Consider the following 22,604-nt stretch of genomic DNA (forward strand, 5'->3'; position numbering starts at 1 on the left):
TGATTCCAAATAGCTATTTAAACTTTTGACACTTGTCGAAAACAAATGACATAAATTATTTCTGTGTCAAAATTCGATTATTTATAAATAAATACATTAGTATATTCTCGAAACATTTAACGCGTTAAGCTAGCCCTCCTAGAAAACACGTATTTATGTTTTCTCTAACGATGATTCAACCAGTAACACGTAAAGTACCTTCTATGGGTACGACGATTTGTAATAAAAATAAATTAAACTTCTATATGTTTTTCATAGCTAACAAATAGCTGTAAAACTATGTCGCTTCCTTGTCAAGAACCTTTATATTTTGTATTTATCTTGTGCTAATCAATTATTGTCATAATTAAAATGTATTAATTAATTATTATAGTTTTAGCTATGACATTATGATATTATCATATGTTGAAGTGACTTAAAATATGCAGAATCAGTTCAATGCAAAACGTTATCTCCTTATCAATACGTGTAAGTTCAACGAAAATAATAAGAGAATCTAATATATATTATTTTCAAATAAAACAACTATAATAGATTCATACTAAAATCATATAGTCAACATCTCATACGTCACGTAATAAGTGAATTAAAAATGATAAAGTGTAAATCAATTTTACAAAAAATCCTTGATCGGGGAGAAAGAATAATCGTCGAAGCGACCCTGACATAAACACAAAGGCAAGCCTCACTCGAGGCCCTATTTGTCTTTCGAAATTAGCGTAAAACGAGTCGAACAATGACGTTATCAGTCTGCGTCTAAGCGGTGAATGATAAAATAAACAGTGTGCTTTATCTGAAATGGAGCGGGCAACACATGCACGGCGGCGGCGCCCCGCTGCGGCCGCTCATTCGTATATTGACAGCTGAAACTGTCAACAAACGGGAATACTGCTCGTATCAATCCGAGCGACCAGCCGGCGAACTGTGCCACCATTCACGCTCACGACGAAACGCGGATAGCACGTGGCTGTCTAATATTAGAGTGAATTCGCTTCCAAACATCGCGCAGTAGTATACAGTGTTCGCCCACATGGACAAGTCTGTCGGCTTATAATACATAAATGTTTATTTTAAACGATTTCGGAACAACAAGCAATGACCATCAGCCTCAAGTGGAGAGAATATGTGGCCGCCCTCAGTGGTTAGTGTTCATTATTTTTTACTTAGTCTAAACGAATTGTATTGTGCATTATTGTGTGCGCTGACAAGTGGCAACACTGAAGCCGGCTCTTAATTATTTTTTATTGTGTCTTGTTTAATATACCGTTATCAATAATAATTAAAACTTTTTAGGTGACAGTTTAATTTTGGTATTCAATTGTTTTTTTAAATCGTTGTGAAATAGCTTCTCCAAACGTTTAGTGTACAATGTTAGCATGTTTTCATTTATAATTCACCTTAAAACCTTTTGAGGTTGTTGTTACTACCGGTTTAAATACTTCCGGATGTCGGATTGACGATCCGGAAGACTAAATTACCTAAACCAAAGTGAAGCGGTGACGAACTTGTATATAACGTATGTATGTGTTGTGACATAGTTATGAATAAAATAAATAAAACCAAGAAATTATCATATATAAAACAATAATTGCTTTGAATTATGAAGGAAAAATACTATTAATTTAATTTTTAAATAAATAATAGTCAATTAAGTTTGCAACAGAATTTTAATACGTACATATGATCAGAATAACATTAATTTTCATAAAAAACAACTTAGTAGTCAAACATTTAAACTTGACACAGTTCGACCAGCAACTGTTTAAGTAATCGCGATTTGGCTTAAGGTCGCGGGTTCGATAGCCGCTAATGTACTTATCCAGATCGTTACTCCGTGTTATTTTCCGAAACCCATGCAGGTCACATTATTGTGAATCAGCAACTTTATAAACGCTACTAAGATAATATTGTAAGGTTTAATACACGTGAAGCATAAATAATGTCACATACGTGCCTACAGCATACGTTATAAGTCACCGGATATTCTTTTATCGTATATTTAGTATTTGCCTGTCATAATATTGATCGTGTATTTAAAATGTAACAAAGACTAATCCAAACGTGTTTATATACTTAAACGAACTACTTGTACCTGTTTCGTCGATATCTTTTGCAGATATCTGTAGCATACGAATTTAAACATCCGCTCTTAATTAGAACTCTCCAATAAATAAATAATTAATTTAAGAATATAAAACTTGATACTTCAAATATCAAGATTATTTATATTTGCATTAAATATCGAATGTTTAATTGTGTTAATATTTTTTATTTGACTGAGATGAGAACTTTTATTGCAACAATGTAAATATATTGTATATAAAATATATGTCTTATGAAATGATGAAAATATTTTAACACGTATAGTATTATAAACGTAACTATTAGCTTTCATGTGAATGGTCCTGTTACATATTCAATCTTAAACATACGAATTAAACATAGTTTTAAGTCATACACACATAACATATTTAATATACTCGCAAAAATGTGTGCCAAATAAAAAAACAATATTGAAATCTATAAAGCAAACAAACAAGGTCTTCAGTTTTGTTTCTTTGATTAAACGCACTAATCTCGGGAACTACTGGCCCGATTTCAAAAAAATCTTTCGGTGTCAGATTCCCCATCCTTCGAGGAAGAATCAATAATTACTCATTGATTGTAAAAAAGAGGGAAAATTAGTCTTTTCTCTTTTGAGAGTCTTAAAGCGTAATAAGTTGAAGTTTCGCAAAAACAATGTTTAATTTAACATTCAAAATTAGTAGTATAGCCGAGTGAAATCGATACGAGCAGCTAGTGTTTTTATAAAAGAGATTCATAAACTTGATTCACTTGACTAAAATAGCATATTACAAAATACACATTACAATCACGAATACTATAAAGCATTTTTCAATTAACTTAGTTAACTTAACTGAGCCGAGATAGCCCAGTGGTCAGAACGCGTGCATTTTAACCGATGACTTCGGGTTCAAACTCAGGCAAGCACTATTTAATTTTCATGTGCTTAATTTGTGTTTATAATTCATCTCGTTCGGCGGTGAAGGAAAACATCGTGAGGATGTGTACATGTGGATTCCGCCAACCCGCATTGGAGCAGCGTATTGTAATATGCTCCAAACCCTTTTTCTCAAAGAGAGATGAGGCCTTAGCTCTGCAGTGGGATATTTACAGGCTGTTAATGTAAATATTATGTCTAATCAAATATCATTGCTTAACAATGATTAACAGTCTGAAAATGTATGCGTACTAAAATGATGTCACAAACAAGGTAATCCTGACCTTGACCGTCACTTTAAATGCGTAAATGTTATCGCCATCTCGCACATTATAAGAACTTTAAACGTTACTAGTAGGTCTCCCGCGAAACGGCGCATTTATTCAAAAGGTTTTTTAGGAATTTCGACACCTATGACAGGTTTTTTTTATTTCATTTCATTGTAAACTGCAAGTCACTCATCTACATTTGGCGCCAAAATGATAAAACCTTTTTAAATGAAAATTTTAATGTCAAATAGAATACACTAGTTCAGTTGGAATTGGAGTTTGTCGATAACAATTTACTTTAATTTCGTTTATGTGTTTAATTTTTTTTCTTATACATTCGTAGTTCCGATCTGTAACAGCCCGGTAAACCTTTTCTGCTCTCTAAAATTAATCCTTTGTTAAATCGTAACAATTTAGTAAATAACAATTAAGAATCATCCATATTTTTCTGCACATGTATGGCTGAAGCTATTCAAAATGAGACTATAACCGTTTTTTATGTGTACGTCTCATAATCACTGGGACAAAAATTGACTTACGCTATTAATATATATTAAAGCTAGTAATAAACAGTAGATACATATACTGTAAAGTCAAGTTCGAAAGTCGAGGTTGACCACGTTGCCGATCGTGAAAAGACTAGTTTTCTTTTCCTTTAGATAAACAAGTCTCCACAGACGAGTTGACCTTTGGTCTATTTGATTACTTTTATTAACTTTTTTTATGTGTCTGTGTGCTTTTATATCAAGTACGGGAATTTTAAAGATAACTCTTCTGTATCTATAATTTTAATTGCGTCTTCTTCATTGTGTACCAGTTATGTTTACTAATATGAATACTATTAAATTATTTTTATTTGATTATAAAACGTGATGAATTTACATAACAAATTATATAGTCTTTTTATATAGCGTACCTCTGAGAAAATACCATTATTTTGTTATTATGGATCAATTTCTAGTCCGGTTTATGTCTATTATATGGGTCATTCCGCCGTTTCGTGCAAATTCAAACGTTCCGCGGATTAAAAAAAAAAGTCATATTTTCTAAGCTTTTTAGGAATTAATCAAGTTTAAATTGCTACTAGATTCATAAAAATTGGGAGGCACTTTTATATCTCGTATTGTTTCTGAGAAAATAATTCCTGAAATTTAAGGTATGGATGGTGATGAAATGGTAAAGGATTGTAATGAAATCACGGCATGGTATGATGATATGGTAAGGAAATACGACATTTGAACTGTAAAATCAGTCATAATAGTAAGTGTAGAATCGAAAAAATGCACAATGTAGATTTATTAATCAATAACATTATTTATATTTAAGCACACATTAATTTTATCAGCGTAATCAAAATAATAAATGTTAGAAATGATGTTAGCCTAACTTTTCGCTGATTCAGATCTGAAGCAAGTATGAAATTATCTAATATAAAACCTTTGTAAGGTACAAAATAACAAAAATAACAACTTCAACAATCAATACAATACCAATCATAGTATCAAACCAAATAAATCCCTCCTTATGTTTTTATGCATAATCACAATTTTATGGTTTTTACTTGGGGCTACATAGAATTTGCGGTTTTCCCAATTTAAACAGACGTCGGATAAAATTTTGACTTTTGGGGATCTCGCTTTTGTTGACGTTGAAGCTGTATTTGACAAAGGCGAGAGCTGTAAATCTATTGGGCCTGAGAGAGGTTTCAATTCTCTAAAATATCAGATTTATATAGATTATTTAAAATCATCGACATATCTATGCTTTGTGACTGATCGTTATCGGCTTCATTAGAATTAAATTGATCTACCAGTGCTTCACCGTAATTATCAAAATTAAGAATGCCTAAATGTTTATTATGCACACAAGGCATTCTGCAGTCTTGACATTCAAAGCAACTAAGACTTCGTAATAAGTTCATTACCTTCCAGTAAAAAAATGGACGGTACGGATGTGAATGACATGGAGATGAATGAAAAGTTACAATTTTTTACGGTGGCACGTCGTAGGTTTATATATTAAGACAATCAATTGTAAAACAATATCTAAATTGAATAGAAATGCATGTTTTTTTTTTAAAAATAATACTTTTTATGTTACTGTACCTTGTTAAATCGAAGGAATGTGATGAAGTGATTTATGGACGAAGCATTTATAATTATATGAATATCGTAAACAATTTTAACAGCGCTAGGAGTACGTCTACCTCACTCAGTGGCATCGGCTGGCTGATCGGTATAAACGCGTTGTGACGCGTTGCACCGCTTTCAAAGACGTTTAGATCACGTACAAGTGTTAAGTTTTAAGGTATAGATGGTAATGAATTTTTTTTTGTGACAAATCAAAAAATATTTATTTCTTTAATTGTACTTCGTTAACAGTGTTACTAAAATAATTTATTAATATGTCATGAGTTTATTAATATTATTTGATAGTCATTATAGTTGTTATATGGCAGATTAAGATTTTTTTATTGAAAAACCATCTAGGGTTCCTAGTTGGAAACAGAGAGGAATGATTTTTTAGGGGTATTTTTCCTATTTTTATAATAATCTAATTAATAAAAGTGTAAAATAACAAATACTACTTTTAAAATGATTATGTTCTAAATCGATGAGCTACTAATATTTAAAATTAATACTATTATTCATAAGCAAATTCGCCTGGAAATGCTTTTTGCACGAAACTACGGAATGACCCATATGCATTTGGAAATGCATCTGAACCGAGAAAGCTAAAGTTTGGATATTACATCCAAGATGGCGGAAAATGCACAAGGAAATTTTGGTCGAGATTTTGAAGTTAAGCTTTTCTAGGCAACCTCCGCGTAATATCCACGATAGCTTTCTCTGTTCACAAGCATTTTTAACCCGTTTTTTCCGACGTAATGGCTGGACAAAATGTATACTATAAGTATAAGTATACATTTTGTCCAGCCGGAATGTATTAAATGTATCTAAAAAAAAAATTAAAATTATAAGCTTAGAAGATAGATCAATCTAGTTTATAATGCACACAAAACTTATATAAGGATGTTTTTTGCAATTTTTCCGTTACATATCGATACGTAGTATATATACCGGCAAAATATACAAAACTTTTTTTCTATTCAGAAACTGTAACTATCAATTAAATACCTATTAATATTAGTTCCATGTTAAGCAGATTGGCTTAACTTGAGTGCTTGAGTGTTTGCGTGAAGAAAAAACAAAACAAAATTCAAATAAACAAAAATAGCTGGACTTTTAATTAGAGTCATAAAGTATGTTTAGTATATGAAACACGGACAGTCAGACTCGAAAGTTTAAAGTGCTTTCCTGAGGTGTCACGTTCTCACCCTTGACCGTTACTGTACTGTAGTTGGCCTTAATATTTTCTTTATTGTCAACTTCATAAGCGAAAAGAAATATTTTTGAGGTTATTCTAGTAAAAAAACTATAAGGTACTAAGGGGTACAACAAATATTTGTACTTATAAATCGCATGCATGCAAAAGTTACTTCGTATACCTGTTTCATATCTCATCACAACGAAACCATTATACAAATCGACATATCATGTATTACGAGATCAATGACAAAAATAAATATGAAGGAAATAAGTAAAACTCTATTGAAATATTAATAGCATTCTATAACCAATATAAAACATAGATATTGTTATTATGAACCCAAGGGACGCAACTTGTAACGTCTGTCCGCCGATTATTCATAGTCTGTTACTATTTTACGGGACTACGCTTTTGCAACAAGATCCTATGTCAACTAAATGTTTTGAATATAATTATCACAGGTTTTATCTTGGTCTATCTTAATGTGGATATTGTCACATTATACTCAGGCTTAGCCCAGTTCTAATACTTAATGGAGTGAGATATGGGATTGTTTGTTTATTTATAATAAATTGCCACTAAGTGTTCACCACGATTGCCGCATTGGCGCTGTTAGAAATATTAAACATTTCTCACATCACCAAAGCGCCAGCAACCTTGGGAATCAAGATGTCATATCCCATGTGTTGTCATATTAAACTCCCCCATTCGGGTGAATTCACACCCACACATCCAGAACACAGCAATATTGTATTTGTCTTTGGCGATAGAATTTTGATGAACAGGTGGTACCTGTAAAACAATTAATAAAAAAATACTCTGTAGCTTGTGGTGTTATATTAACTTGAAGGAACTGATGGAATAACTGTTCTGCAATACTTTTGCAATACTTCTGGAACAAGTCCCAGAGATTTCATTAAAACTCGATTTTACATTAACACGCTCGATCCATCAGCGTGGCATTCATTTGATTAGTGCCGTCTCTCTAGACTCTAATTGAGAAAGCTAGATGAAGACCGTTTCCAGGGAAACATATATGATTAATATTTTTATTTCATCTCTCTGTCAAATTATGTTATTTATGTAATCTAATAAAACATCGGGGATAATATATGTTTTGTTATAAGTGAATTCCTGTTACTGCTACGTATTAGGCGATTCGTAAATCATGTATATACGGATCACCTTGACTTTATATCCGTTTTTTTCATACTATATATGATTGTGATTAGTATTTATTGCTATTATTATTCGACCCTCGTTTTTGAGAAGATAATATATACTATATTTGTATATATCGAAGATATTTTTTCTACTTTCAAGTACTATTAATAATAAGTCCGTTACTAAAGCTTCTTAATTGATACCAAACAGTTTTGTACCGAATAGTATTTTATTTGCCTCTTTATTATACAGTTGCTTTATAAAAGCTTAATTTTTCTTTATCTACACATTTAATATTGCTTATTTTTCATCTCAAAAAAAATTTTTTTTACTTTATTTTGCTATATTTAAATATAGAATTTTCAAGTATAACTTGACAATGATCAACGATCTTAAAGGTAATGACTACACTTACACACAAACTTAGTGATTTAAATAGACCGACACCGTCGCAGCGTATTTTTTTTTATAAACAACCGTTTGATACTACTCACTCGCCTCTTGAACAACTGTACAAAGCTTGAACTAAATCGCAGAAATGTTTGAGAAATGTATTCCGAATAAACAACGTAACGATAAATTTTATTTATTTAAAAATAAAACTAAATCATGACCCATTCGACTTACGAATATCCTAAATGAATACACCTAATTATTGATCAATTGTTATTGTAATATACTTATTGATATTCAACTTGTTTCCACAATTGAAGAGAGAACTAAAGAAGAACATAGTCCGAATAATAACGTATTTGAATTATATATTGACGCATTTAAATATGCTAATAAAGGCTATTTATAATAATAATTCAAAAGTAAATACTGACAATTGTTTTTATCGAACATTATCTAAAACTGCCATAGAAATTGTTGAGTGTTTATTTATAAGAACACATTAGAATGAGTAAAATTCATGATGTACCAAAAATCATTCGTCTTATCACTTAATAAGGCTGTATAACGATTTACTAAGTATAAGTAATTTATTTCAATGTCCATTATTAACTGTTAATTTATAAATAATAGTTATATAAATATTAAATCAACAACATTCTATTGACCATGTCCCATTTGTTATATGTATGGGATCAGCTTATTCTATAAACTGTATCGAAATGATTTCGACTTATACGCTTTTTTGCGTATTAGACCTCTTCAATTTTGGTGGTGGATTGGTCTGCTGATTTAGATGAGATACCTCATCTATGTCAGCAGATTCTACTTTAACTTTGGATTTCGATTGGAGATTGGTCCACAAGTGAGAAGCCGTGGATAAATTATGTCAATTCAATTCTATAGCCTCGGATTCGTGCAAAGTTCATTCGTCGACTGCCATCGTACTGATATTAGTATCCCACCATAACCTAGATTTGCTCTAGACAGTCGGGTACTTTTTGAAGATATCTCCTTATATCTTATAAAAATATCTTATATTGGTCAATTTAAACTCCAAATTGCATACGTTTAATTTTAATTAAAGCAATTAATGTTACAATATAGTTTCAATTATTTGAATATAGCAACATGGTTTTCACAGAAGAACTGAGTAGATCTAGACCTTGCCTCGCTTAAACAGCTTGATCTTAATTACACCATATGGCTAACTAATTGTATCAAGAACAGTGAACGCAACGATAAATCAATTTTCATTAACGCGCCCGCAAAAGGAATTAAATATTTTTTATAGCTACACTTAGAATTCAAACAAAAAAAGCGTAGAATTGAATCATAGCTGTTAATACTGACGTTAAATGATATCGAGATAAATATTTCATTTGTCTATATTTCTTGAAAATATGTAGGTATTTGCCATTCTTCCAACAATAAACCATAAAATCATACAAACCATAAAAAAAAGTGAAAGATACATGGTTATTACAATTCACTTCACATAATTTCGATTACATCGGCTAATCTCATCAACACAATAGAAATTATTATAGTGCTTACGCACTCACACAGGTGCTCTTGTTATCCGTAGCTCACGTAGTACGGGTTGGCAGAATCCCGACAAAACCAAAGAAAGATCTTTTGGAGTTATACGTATATATCATTATCATCATGATAATATCAGAGTTATACATGTATATCGTTTGGCTTGAGAAAAAATGATGAGTAATTTTATATGATTGCGCGTAAAAAAGTGAAATTATGTTCTAAGTAACTCGAAATAAATAATTTCACAACTAATTTCATTATTGTTATTCAATTATTTTTTTTTAATTAATTTGTGATTTCAATAGTGATTATTGTGGTAGTCGTGATCGAAACAAGATAATATATCTTTCATAGTATTAATAATAATTTTATTAGGAATAAGTACATTATCGTTATTTGCATGCAACTAAAAAAAAATTTTTTAACTATGCCGGTATGGTAGAACTTCTCACATGCGTATATAAGTACACGCACCTTTTTTAAATTAATTTATAGTCTGGATTTAATCCCGAGATTTTTGTGTTTGCTGCTTTACAATTAGACACGAGGTTGTTAGTAGATCATTATTATTTACTTTTATTATATATATAAAATAAATATAATAATTGCGCGCTTAACAAAAACCCTGCTCGCTAGCTCAGGTAAAAAGACCTTTGTCCTGTATTGAGAACTAATTCCTTTTTAGGTTTGCAAATACATACTAAGCAAGCTTTACAATTTCGGCTTTTGTATCCTAATTATACAAAAAGTTTTAAAACGATTTGGATAAAAAGTAAGAATTTTTAAATCTTATAATTTATAATGAATACCTAATTTGAGTCAAGGTTACGAATATAAAGGTAAAACATACTTTTGAAATCTTATCTTCTAAATATAGATTCATTTTAAAAGTGTTATATTTAAATTTATTTTTTGAGTGTTTTACATAATATTGTTATGTATACACGTTAGATACACAAACAATTGACACATACGTCACGTGTAACGTCAAATGAATGAAGAATACCTACCTATTTACATAAGTCGCATTCTGTAAGTAAATATATTTGAATAGAACATTGAGGAAGTAATTTGTTATTCCTCGGTGATACATATAATATGACTACTACCAAACATATACTATTTTGATATGCACGAAATATACACTTATGATAAAATTATTATCGCAAATCATTATTGCAACATATTTTTTTATTAAGTGACCTATTTAACTGAAGCGATTACGAAATGAAATAACTATTAATATCTGAATGAAACCAATGTATACAGACGTAAAATATATTTAATAGTTACGTAAAAAGTTCAATAGATAATAATACTATTAACGCATAGCATTTTATAAATATTTATTTATGTGAGCCCATCTTTGTTAATAGCAATTATTTTTATATTATTAGAGTTCAAGGATTAACTGTTATTGCTATAATATCGTTAACTTTGTACACATAGATGCAGTATTTTTGTTATCTTCTGACGAATCTTATGTTTAGTTCTGAAGGGTTAATGAACCCGTGTAATATATTATCTCATTAATCAAGATGCAAGGCTTGGAGAGGCATTGCCAGCAAGGAATTGTTTGGATAGGAATCACTTCTATCAATACATCTATATGCCGCGGTGACTACTGAACATTGCGTGTCAAAATAAGTCAACTACGTTATTTCTAAAAAAATATATCACCCAACTAAACTTGACTACGAATTTTTGATACAAGTCGAATTAATATTATTATATCATGTCAAATTATAATGCAACTTATTATATAAAAATATAATATAGATAATAAAAAGGCATAAGTATATTAAATAGTTACAAAATCAAAATATACTTTATACCTTTTGAATCATAATTTTACAAAACTATATGATGTGAAGTATATAAGAATCGGCAAGAAACTCCGTAATTATTCTTTTACAACATTTAAAATACAAAACTATGTCAGTTAAATACAATTGTTACATATGTATATATTATATCCTGCCTGGAAGTCAACGAGTATTAGCTCCACACTTTTTTATAATCTATATGATCTTTTTTGCTTTTTGTATTAATTAATTTTATTATAATAATATTCGTGGCGATTAGTAACCATTGATTTTCATAAGCAAAATTGAATTGCAAATAATAATTAAATCATTTATAAACTCAAGTACCGAATTTCTTGACAGATCTACTCCGTTGACAGCATTCCGAACCGGTGGATTAACGATTAATTAATCTCGTAAGAGTCGATCGATTCTAAAGTGCAGAATAAATTATATTTGAAATGTGACTGTATTTTAATTTGCATGTAATTCGAAAATACAAACATATAAAGTTTTATTTTTTCTATATATTAGTATGACACCAGGTTCCAGTACATAAATCAAATCAAATCAAAATATACTTTATTCAAGTAGGCTTTTAGAAGCACTTTTGAATCGTCATTTAATAAACTATTTAAACTAAAGCTACCACCGGTTCGGAATGTAGATTCTATCGAGAAGAACCGGCAAGAAACTCAGTAGTAAACAATGATATCCACATAATTCAACAGAATGTATTTTTATGACCATGTAATTAATAGTACGAAAATTATCACTTAAAACAAAAACCACGTGCAACGTTACTCTGTCAAAGTTTTATAGATAAAATATGGGTAAGTAGATTTGTGATTAACGAACGCTAGTTTTAATAATGATATCCGTGAGGCAACGTTTGCCATCAACTGAACAAAGATTGCTCGGAACGCACTGTGACCGACACAAACTTCCCCAGTTAATGAATGACGATGGAGTCGTGATGTGAATCGCTCGCTTTACTATACGTAATACAAGAAATATTGTGTACTGGCTACCCGTCTCGGCTTCGCAAGGGTATAATGAAACGTAAAACGTTTACAAGGCTCAAAAATTGTTTTTTTTTGGACCAGATACCTTCGCGTTCTTACACAGAACATCTTAACAAAATGTGTCATCAAAATTTGATGGATGACTTATAAATGCATACAGATTTCTCTACATATAAATGAACATTTTTGTTTGTACATATTTTATTTATTCTACGTACCAATAATATACCTTATTGACGACCTCGAGTCGAGTAGTGTATACACCGGGTTTCATGGGTACGCCACTTCGAGGTCTCGGGTACGATTCCCGGCCGAATCGTTGTAGGAAAAGTTCATTATTTTCTACGTTGTCTTGGGTCTGGGTGTTTGTGGTACCATCGCTACTTCTGATTTTCCATAACACAAGTGCTTTAGCTACTTACATTGGGATTAGAGTAATGTGTGTGATGATGTCCAATATTTATTTATTTATTTATTTATACCTTATTCTATCTGCTTCTATACTTATAAAAATACTGAATAATTATCTTTTACCACTAGATGATTGCACAAACATGGCGTAGGACTCGACATCGTTTCCGATGTCATTGAAAATAAGTGGGTCATTTTATTTTCAATTTTTATTTCCTCATCATGATTACTATCATGATGAGGAAATAAAAATGTTTATTATAGATTGTACGAAATAATATCGCACGTTCGATAAGTATTATTTATCTGTATCTGTTTTATCGATAAACCAAATAGTCAACTTGCTTAGAAAAAACCGTTATCTTTTAATAACTTAATCCTTATTAAATGTTGCTTAGTAACTTGTGAGTTTCTTGCTGATTCTTCTCGGTAGATTCTACATTCCGAACTGGTAGTAGCTTTACATTTAATTCAACGCTGTAACAAAACGCTGATTCAAAAGTGCTTTTATAAGCCTTTATTGATATCATATTTTATTCTTAGATACTTCCATATTCATATATATATATATATACTAGAATTAATCAACGACAATATGTACCAGTATAACAATTTAACATTTAGAAAAGGATGATTTTCTATTGAGGATTTTTTTTAATTCTTTCGTGAAATAATACATACCTACAGAACCCAAATGCTTAGGCAGACTCAAATTTCAGCATCAGATATAAATGAAAACCAATGTAAGTGCCAAAATATACGAAGGAATTCTTACTTCTTAGGAATACTTTTCATAATAGAAACAAATTTTGATTTTTTCAGAAAACTTTATAACATATATATGATCCCGAGGTCCATATCCCGCGATCTAACATTCAATCTTTGTATAGTTTATTTTTATGCATAGCCGAAAATAGCTTCTGTGCTTGTAAGAAAGACTCCATAAAATTATCCATCGCGAGGTCATTCACCCTGCATTTTTTTAAGATTAAAAATGTAGTTTCATCTCATATTTATAATCACGTACTGTTTACACGATACTAATAAAATGACTCAAAGTACTACAAGTACCCTTTACTTTATATGCCCTATAATAATTTTTAATTACTAGTCGCCCAAATGAGACCCAAGATCAAAGCTATTCTGCCAACGAGCCCCTTTCATGCTTCTCATCAGAACGATTGTAGCTTAACATTTATCTTGTAAAATTATTGTTCATGAAACCTTTTAATTAATAGCTTACTCGAACAACGTACTTAAATATTATTATTTTTTTTTTGACCAATGACTCAATCAGGAATTTATATCAACTGCAAAATATCTAAAATCTGATACTAGACGAAATCGTTATCACCTTTTAGTGTACAACTCGTAATTAATCCATTTAATTTTTTTAATGTATTGTCGCCATATGTCATTGCTATCAGTATTTCAAAACTTTAGGAAAACACTCGTGTTCTTGCGATAGTATTTGTGTATTTAGTATGACGAGGTCAATAAGCATATTATTATAATAAGGATAAGAATTTGACGTTTATTCTAGTTGCCTAAACCAGGTGTTAAAACCTAGAACAATTTTAATGGCTATTATACGTAATTAATCGTGAATTACGTGCGATATACATGTATTTATAATAAACGTACACAACTGAGAAAAGTCGTGTAATAAATAATAATTGTCGTCACAACAACAATTATTTACTTAGATTGCGATGTACTACCGGTTTTAAAGATAAAACCTACATAGATAAGACTTCATAGAACCTCGCACGAAAGCAATAAATTAAACACACTAGTTATCTATTTCAGAATTTTCCTCTTTAACTATTTCCCTACACGTGGAAATGGACAACTTTCTGTGTTCATTAAGCTAGATGAACTGCAATATGAGGGTAACACCTCATTAATCTCGAACTGCAGGACAAAAGCCTATATATAATAATTGAAGCATTACCCAAACACTAGATCTTGAACCCGCAACCATCGATTAAGATCCATGTTTGTAGCCACTGGGTCATCTCGCCTCATTTACTGAGTTACCATGATAAATATAGATCCATTATCCAAAAATAAAAGTAGTGTGATGTACGGAATGGCTAATATTTTAACAGGGTTTCCCTCACCCGCTTACCATCAGGCAGTCTGTGTACCGTTCTATAGATTTCGTCTTATATTTAAATAAATATTCGTATATTTTAAACAAATGTTTTTATAACATCACGCAGGAATAAAAACGGAGAAACCTTTTTTGTCTACGTTCAAAATTTACATTTTTTTTTAAATTAAAAATGTAACTTTAATTTTTAAATAAATTCAAATAGGTATATCTTTAAATACATATACTCTCCGAACTAAATGCTGATACAGATATGTTTTAAATACATTTAAATAAACTGAAAACAGAGAAGGAGCTTCTCAATGCTGTCGTATTTTTATATCTCTACTTCAGAACTCTTTACCTTTTATGAAACGAATTGGACAAAATATTTTGTTTCGATACTTTACGCTTGATTTCATTTAAATTTGAAGAAATAATACCATTTAATTTGTTTTTACACGGTATTATTGTTTTTTGTTTTTGTTACAGTCATATTTTCTCTACACTTTGTTTTCTTGCGAACGGAAAATTACTAATAATAGAACGAAATTAATCGCCATTATCTTCACAAATGTATAATAAGTATGACCGTTAATTAAATTGTACAGGTATTTAACGATAATAAATTTACCAAAAGGTACTAGCTATACAGTAATTACTCCTCAGTATGACTTGTTTCACAATGAGAATGACAATAGGGGCTTTAAAACACTAGTCATTTAGGAATGTCGTGGTTATGGGTGATGTCTCATATAATATTAAAATACAAAACGATTTTTTAAATACGTGTCGGTCAATGAACTTGGATTTAAGATCACTTGGTGATTCAATTGAATTTAAACCGAACCGAAGATAATTTAGCTTTATTTTTTTCAATTTATTTTATTGCAATCAATTTTTATGCGATAAAATCGACAAGTATATTACTTTGTATATGTGTGTATTAATGTGTATTTAGTAAAGTTACCTGCATATTTTTTACAACAGTGTTTTTTTGTTACTTATTATAAAACCGGTTGAATACGAATTGAATATGAACAAGATTCTTTGAGACTGCTTAAAATAACTTGTCGTTTTAATTAATTATATAGTTTTTTTTATTGTGATCGATGCAAATCAGATATTCAGAATAAATATATTTTTATTATAATAAGTATAACGTCGTAAACATTTATTACAATCACATGATCACATTGTATGTAGACAGTTGAAGAAATGAAAACTTAGTAATAAATATATATATATATTATGTGTTTATGTCACTGAACTACTAAATGATTGGAAAAAAATATATAATATAAATTGGACGACCATCCACATTACTGATCGCAACGCAAACTCCTAGTGGTTTGCGTTACGATCAGGTTCTAGCACTTATTGTAGTCAAAATAAATGTTGTTTTATTCCAAGCAAAACGGCCAAAAATTGCCGATCGCTTTTTTTACCTTTTAAGAAATGTAACCTGATATCTGTTTATATTCCCTTGTCTCGCATATCTTGGCAATAATATAAATTCCAAACCAATTTCGTCCTGCGAGTAATTGCATAATGAATATTTTATTAAGTTCAATAAAACTTCGAACGAGACTAACATAATATATTTAATAATATAATAGAAATGAGAGAGAATACTTGTTTAAATATATAGACCAAATAATACTATAGTGGTACTGGCAACAAAACTACTTCGCCCTGTTGAATATTTAATATTTTCATTGCCTTTTCGAAACTCCCAAATTCATCACTTACACGTAACCCGGAGGGCTAATGTAAGATGGAATGGGGAATAGTCAAGAAATTCGAGTAAAAAAAATACTTTGTTTGAATTTTCAGCAACTTTAATAACGGCGGCGGCTGGCACGACTGTCGGGTGGACCTCGCCCACGCTGCCAATACTCCTGGCAAAGGACTCTCCAATACAAACATCAGCCGATCAGAGCTCATGGATCGCCTCGCTTATGATTCTTTTTTCAGGTATTTAAATATTTAAATTGCTTTATTTATTAAGAAACGTGTATAACTTCATTAACAACCGCAGATATCCTGAGAACGAATTCGCTGTTTCAGTAATTATTTATTATTTAATATTTATAATTGTTTTGTACATATTTTTTTATTTATACAACGCTAATTATTATGTCGAATTAAAGTAGAATAGAGCTTCATCTAAGTCAATGACTGTTATGCCATAAAGAGTCAACTAAAAAAAAATGTTACTTAACATTTTTTCTCATCTATCAGTAGTAAGCCGCAGAATAACAAATCCATCAGCAAGGGCAAAGAGTGTTGGTATCAGGCAGGTTGAAAGACTGTCGAATTCTTTGTTTTATGCAGATTACACGAAACAAAATATGAGCAAACGAATGATAATAATGATCTATAATATAATTTATCAGAACAATAATTAATTAAAACAAAAATCTCAAAAATTGTAAATAATCTTTTCCAGCCGTCAGTCCTATTCCCGCCTCGTACCTCGCAGACAGAATAGGCACAAAAAGGACGTTGCTTCTAGCTGCTATTCCTTACATCATTGGCTGGATCCTCGTGATGCTGGCGGCTAACGTCCCCACCATATACGCCGCTCGCCTTATCTCTGGCCTCGGCTACGGAATCGCCTACACCGCAGCCCCTATGTACCTAGGTGAAATAGCTTCAAATGAAGTACGTGGAGCCATGGCTACACTTATCACCGTGATGTCGAAGGTTAGTTACTGTATTATCAAGAAAAAATGTTAAACGTTTCTAATCTGTATCTGTGTATCTGTACGTGCGTGTGTAATGTACTTGGCATGTTACCGCTTATCTCATGTAATAATCAGAATATCCTTTACCGACTATCATTATCATATCAACTCGCAAATATTGGTAACTACTACATGTTAAGTAATTTTGCCATAACGTTATTGATATTTTCCAAATTTTCTAGCAAGACCAATAATCTGTCCCTTGGGATGCATTTGTAGGGAGTAATAATTGGCACTTATTATGCCAATGGATATAATGTGATTATAATTGATAATTAAACTATAAAAAAAAGTATATTTGTCTTTTAGTTAGTTCAAAAGAGATTATTGAAGGAAGGAAAAACACCGAAAACGATAACACTATTTTAATCTCGTTACCTTGTTGACCTATTTAACTGGTAAAGTTAATCTCTTAATAATAATTAATAAACAACTTAATTACAAAATTTTATTTTATTATGATTTATAATTTTATTTTGTAATTATATACTTTCTTCTTGCTCACGATTTTTTCTGCTTGATACGTTTTTTTTCTTTAAATATTCCTTTGAATAACACTCAATTAACTTTTCTTATTCGTTCATCGGTCTACGGCGATGACTTTATGTAATAGCTCTTGTCAAAACTATCGCAGAACAATAGTTCGCAAGTATTTTTAATATAATTAATTAGCCAGTAAGTTTCAACTCTCTTTGTTAGTTACGAGTTAATTATGCATCAGTTGGCAAGTCTTGGAACTTACTCATTTTAAGGTACAACTATACAACAACAAAACCATAGCATGCTATTCTAGCATAAGTTTTGATCTATCCAAACCAAAATGTTGTGTATCCGTGCGTGTGTATGTGTTTGTGAGTATGTGCGTGTATGTGCATTTTAGAAATATTTAACCCACTACTTATCCAACCCCCACAATACTAGAAAACTACAATCTTATCGTCTCTAGTCTTAGTCTGTTTCAGTTTAAGTTTTTAATATCAGAATTATATTTTCATAGCACCAAATAGATGGCGAAATTACACTTGAAAAGACTTTAATTATAACTAATCTTAGTGAACTTAAATGGATTAAATAAACTGTACGTAACATTAATTGAAACCTTGGGCGATAAATACTTTGGCCTAATTTTTACGTCAAAGTAATTAAAAAGGTACAAAAGTCATTTAGCTGTACAAAGAGTCTCATTATTTATTTAAGATAACATATATACTAAGCTTTCCTCATTGAAAAGTAAAGCAAGTTAAGTTAAATTAATAGAAAATCAGTCTTTTTATGTTGTATTCTCTGTTATTCATATATACAAGGCGAATTCTCAAAAGTAACTTGTTAAAATTTTCAATGACGTCGTTTCGCAAAATTCGTAGTATTCGTCTACGTTTTGCTGTTTGTTGAATCGGTGTAAATTCGACTTACAATGTCTCATCACTTCAATTTTCGACCTTCAATTTACATCATCTTAGGATACATTCAATTTAAAAAAAAAATCTGGAAATAATAATTTACGATTAATTACTCTTTGACTAAAGTCTCGTTGGATAAAGGTTAATTTAAAAGGCTGTAAACCCTTCTTCCTGAGTTCATTCACTAAATCGGGCCAAAGTTATTGTGCATAATTGTTGCGAAATTCCCAGTCTGGAAGTTCACAGCTTACACTCCAAGTGCTTGGAAACGTAAAGGCGTTGGTATATGCCTGAACTCTTGCCGCTTGTGAGGCTTATGACAGTAAAATAATAGTGCACTTGTATTAACGCACACACGACATATGGTCTAATATAAAATAGGCACTATTGAAAATGGACGCCTTAGACGTAATTGGTCAGGAGTACTTGGATTTGACCCTAACCGAAAAACGATTTTAATATTAAATTAGAAATAATACAGGTAACTCTGTTTTATATTTATACTATATATATTTATCAAGATATTTTTCTTTTCAGTTTGGAATTCTCTCCCAGTACTGCATCGGGCCGTACGTTTCGATGCTGGGGCTGGCGAGCTTCAATATAGCAATACCAATTCTGTTTGTGGTTACATTCAGCACAATGCCGGAATCACCGTATTATTATATCAAAACAGGAGACACGAACAGAGCCGAGAGGTCGTTGAAACAACTTCGGGGAAGATATTATATAAACGAAGAATTGGATAGCATGACTCATTTAGTCAATGAAAATATGAAAGATAAAAGTCGCTGGAAAGACTTATTTATTGTTGGAGGAAATAGAAAAGGACTTATTTTATTATTCGGAATATATTTTACTCAACAATTTTGCGGGAGTACCGCTATTATATCTTATGCTCAACAAATATTCGGCGCTGCTGAAGGCGGCTTAGGAGCTAAGGAGTCTTGTATATTATTTGGTACAGTGCAGTTGCTGACATCAGCGATATCTTCACAATTAGTAGATAGGTTAGGGAGGAAGCCACTTCTGTTGGTGTCGTCGTGTGGAGTTGGACTTGCAAATGTGATCATAGGGGCATACTTTTTTATGAAATTTGAAAACAATGAGCTAGTTTCTGCTTTGAAGTTCATTCCTATTGTTGTGATACCTATTTTTATATTTTCATATACCATAGGATTAGCTACTGTACCTTTCGCTATAACGTCGGAAATATTTCCAACGAACATAAAGTCTAAAGCGACTTGTGTTATTCAAATATTTGTAGCTTTAATGACATTTGCTGTTACAAAGTTGTATCAAGTGATTGCGGATAATTTGGGGAACTATGTCGCCTTTTGGTGTTTCGGAATATTATCAATGGGAGGTGTCATCTTTATATTAATATTACTACCAGAAACCAAAGGCCAATCGTTTGCAGCTATACAGGAAAAGTTAAACTCGAATGAAAAAGTTAGATATGAGAAACGAGATGACCACGCTGGAAGTGTCAGAATTTTGTGATAATACATTTAAATGGTATACAGTTTTTTCTAAATAAAATAGTAACTTGTACTTAATATTACTTACATTTCCGTCCATCATTATGTTTTGTAATCATTCCGATGTTCAAATACAGCTTGAATAAGATCTGAGAACGAGAAACGAACATCACGCTTCATAATCATTTCAAACCGAAAAATATATTTAAATATTCCAATAACAAATTTAGGTACATCGTTCATACAAGATTATATATTTATTAAATAACGTTATAACGATACTTTTCACTGTGTTAAATAACGTTATAATTAACGTACGTTTGACTTTAAAAACGTTATTTATAATTAATAAAAAAATAATTAGGTAAAAATGTACTGTCCATATTTATCAAACGAAAGTTAATTAATTCAATAGATTGTTATATAATAGTGATATTTCAACAAATATATTAATATTAATCGTGCTCTGCTTATCGCTGTAGCGTTTTTAGTTATTTTTCAAATGATTATCGTATAGTATCGAGGTAAACTAAATCATGTTAAATTACAATACAAAATAAATCTAGGTAAATAGTGAATCTCTCGCATCAAATTACACATAAGTATTGTACTAATACTCGTACAATAAGGATACGTCTGCCCTTAAGCCAATAATAATTCAATATAATAATATGCATTGTCATCGATTATGTACTTAAGTGTATTTTATTTATTGATTAATGATAATGTTTAAATACATAAATTGTGATATAAACTCTCGCCTTGTTTGTGTATTTTTAAAATACAATAAATAAATTTAGAATACAATATAGTTAGTATATAACAATATGGTAAATGCATTTTAAAATTGTGATGTTCAATCATTCCCAGTGCCTTAAATGTCAAGTGCCATTTAAATATTTGGTATAATATTATAAATACATATGACAAAAGTCCAAATATTTTGAATATTATAATATATTACAAATGTTTTATTATATACTAGCAATTTTATTTCAATTTCCCTACAGCAATACAAAATACACGTAAACTGCAACAGAATATCCTTATATTTCTGTCATTTTTTTTTTTTATTTTTTTTTTTATGACTTTTATATTTTATTTTATGCTGAGACAAACCACTCCGGTTTGTCTCAGCTTGTTTTTTAAAAATATGACGTCACAAATTGATATCCATCCTCGAAGGTATGAAATTAAACACAAGAAATATTCTTTTTTGATTTATTATTATTGGAATAAATCAAAGAAGTTCGTCATATTTCTTTAAAAACAAATTTAGACAAGCCTCTCCGTAATATATAACATTAATAAATAAGGCATACTTCAACATACTATTATATAGATGACAAGAAAAGTTTGGAGTTAATACTTGTTGATTTTAAGGCACGATATATAAATCTCTGACATATTTTATTATTTAAAATTTTGGAAAATAATAACAACTTAGTTACTTGCTGGTTCAGTAGAATCTACATTCCAAAACGGTGTCAGCTTATATAATCCTGTAAAATGCTGATTACAGTGCTTGTATAAATATATTATGATTGATTGATTTATCGGTTTTGAGATTACATTAGCAGCCCGTAAATGTCCCACTGCTGGGATAAAGGCCTCTTCTCCCTTTGAGGAGAAGGTTTTGGAGCATATTCCACCACGCTGCTCCAATGCGGGTTGGCGGAATACACATGTGGCAGAATTTCGTTGAAGGTTTTGAGATAATGACTAATAATCTAAAATAAGGGTAATTAATAAATATGTAAAATAAAAAATAAAACCTTCTGTATGAGTAATCTGTTAATAATCCATATATTTTGTTGTTAATGGTTTAATTGATATTGTCTCGTTGACCTATTGGATTATCTAGTCAGCAACCAGCAAATACTACAGCACATATTAACAGCAAATACCCAGTTACCAGTACAATCCCTTGAAAAG

General features: G+C 30.7%; 1 protein-coding gene across 1 annotated transcript; it reads left to right on the forward strand.

Annotated features, from left to right (window-relative positions):
• The first annotated feature begins 828 nt into the window (after positions 1 to 828).
• LOC125066335 (facilitated trehalose transporter Tret1-like) lies at positions 829 to 21,648 on the forward strand. Its single transcript, XM_047674386.1, has 4 exons — positions 829 to 1,141; positions 16,875 to 17,015; positions 17,491 to 17,747; positions 19,726 to 21,648. Exons 1-4 carry the CDS (start codon positions 1,096 to 1,098, stop codon positions 20,689 to 20,691), a joined length of 1,410 nt encoding a protein of 469 aa, XP_047530342.1. The 5' UTR covers positions 829 to 1,095; the 3' UTR covers positions 20,692 to 21,648.
• The last annotated feature ends 956 nt before the right edge of the window (positions 21,649 to 22,604 follow it).

The sequence above is a fragment of the Vanessa atalanta genome, chromosome 1 (assembly GCF_905147765.1).
Source record: "Vanessa atalanta chromosome 1, ilVanAtal1.2, whole genome shotgun sequence".
Lineage (NCBI taxonomy): Eukaryota > Metazoa > Arthropoda > Insecta > Lepidoptera > Nymphalidae > Vanessa > Vanessa atalanta.

Coding starts and splice junctions, on each gene's coding strand:
- LOC125066335 (XM_047674386.1), top strand. CDS start 1,096: ATGACCATCAGCCTCAAGTGGAGAGAATATGTGGCCGCCCTCAGTG. Junction 17,016..17,490: donor GCTTATGATTCTTTTTTCAG/GTATTTAAATAT, acceptor AATCTTTTCCAG/CCGTCAGTCCTATTCCCGCC. Junction 17,748..19,725: donor TTATCACCGTGATGTCGAAG/GTTAGTTACTGT, acceptor TTTTCTTTTCAG/TTTGGAATTCTCTCCCAGTA.